Source organism: Sipha flava, unplaced genomic scaffold, assembly GCF_003268045.1.
Source record: "Sipha flava isolate LNK unplaced genomic scaffold, YSA_version1 19039_pilon_pilon, whole genome shotgun sequence".
Lineage (NCBI taxonomy): Eukaryota > Metazoa > Arthropoda > Insecta > Hemiptera > Aphididae > Sipha > Sipha flava.
The window spans coordinates 7,695-9,469 of record NW_020272556.1 but is presented as its reverse complement, the minus strand read 5'-3'; the positions used below and the strand labels follow the sequence as shown (position 1 = coordinate 9,469).

At 28.2% G+C, this 1,775-nt stretch overlaps 1 protein-coding gene across 1 annotated transcript; it reads left to right on the top strand.

The window, feature by feature from the left end:
• The first annotated feature begins 34 nt into the window (after positions 1-34).
• LOC112681362 lies at positions 35-1,342 on the top strand. The gene is made up of 2 exons (XM_025551624.1): positions 35-172; positions 577-1,342. The coding sequence occupies exons 1-2, from the start codon at positions 98-100 to the stop codon at positions 1,330-1,332; spliced, it is 831 nt and encodes a 276-aa protein (XP_025407409.1). The 5' UTR covers positions 35-97; the 3' UTR covers positions 1,333-1,342.
• The last annotated feature ends 433 nt before the right edge of the window (positions 1,343-1,775 follow it).

Here is a 1,775-nt window from a genome sequence, read left to right as displayed (position 1 = left end):
TCGGTTAACAAACGATGAACATCCATTTTTGTTGCATGATAGTGGCCCAGGAGAAGATTGAATACTTTTATTTTCGACCGAAAGAAATTTACGTCTTATGAAAAACTGTAAGCATTGGTATGCAGATGGAACATTTTCGACATCACCTTCACTTTTTACACAAATATATACGGTAACATTTTTATTAAACTAAAGTTAGTTTAAACTTATATTCAAATAAAAGGTTAACAAACCAAAAATTCTTATCGTAAATCACGAATTGTAAATCTTTACATTATAAAGATTAGTCGTCCCGAATAATCGCAATTTCGTGCAATAAACGTGAAGTATTAGTATAATACTATACCTATACGTATAGCATCTATCACTTGTCATAATAATGTATTTAACCTGTTTTTACTTGATAAAGATAATAACAATATAATGATAACATAATAATAATTCCGTCTTCTTGGCGATACGCAACCAATACATACAATCATTATTATATGTAACAAAAGTTAGATTTTGTTAAAAATATATTCATATAGAAATATATAGAAATTTATTAAATGTGTATATTATGATTTTTTTCAGATCCATGGTATCCAGTACAGTAATGTATTCCCGTTAGTTTTTCCATTATTGCCTAATAAAATGGAATCTACTTACTGTCGTTTATTTGAAGCATTGAAATCAATAAAAACTGGACTAAGCTCGGAAACAATTATGGTTGATTTCGAGAAAGCTGCCATGAATGCCATCTCTAAATATTTTCCAGGTACGAAAATTCGAGGTTGTTTTTTTCATTTTACCCAGTCTGTTTGGAGACATGTTCAGCAAACTGGACTTCAACAACAATATATTGAAGATTCAGAATTCGCTCTTCAAATAAGAATGATGACCGCTCTTAGTTTTGTACCATTATATGATGTTGAACAGGCTTTCAACGATTTGATGGACACTAATTATTATACAACACACGAAGAGCTTTTAACTCCATTGACGAATTATTTTGAAGACACGTGGATCGGTCGAGTAGACCGCAGAAACAGAAGAAAGCCAGCCTTATTTCCAGTCAGCCTATGGAACTGTCATGCTTACTTAAAAGAAAATATTTTGAGAACTAACAATTCTGTCGAAGGGTGGCATAATATTTTTTCATCAACATTAAATGTGATTCATCCAAATATTTGGAAGTGTATTGAGGTGTTCAAAAATGAAGAAACATTAAATAAAATTCAAATTGAACAATGTTTATTAGGTAATTCCACAGTAGTGAAAAAAAAATATAAGGACTTCGCTGCAAGATTAAAAACAGTATGTTATAGTTATAGATATATATTAATATAAGATTATTTAAGAGGCAGCCCATAATTTTCAGCTAAATATTTCATGTAGTTTTTTTTTCATAAATTTTTATAATATTTCTATAATTTTTATACATATTATAATTTAATTTTTTTTAATAAATTTTTATAATATTTTTATAATTTTTATATATGTAATCTTATTTTTTACGATTCCTATATTAATTATTTTATAAACAATTCGTGCGATTAATTGTTACCGCGATTAATTGTGAACGCGGTGAATTATCACACGGTGAATTGTCCGCGAACCGTATGGTACACGCAGTTAATATAGTTCTAGAGAAAATTCGAGAATTTTATCTCGACATAAATAAATTGATTAACAATAGTAATGTATTAAGTACCTATTTAAAATTTAAATATAATTGTAACTTATTTCGCTTATTTTAGGAAAAAAAGCTTTCCTAAAAGCACCATCGAAAA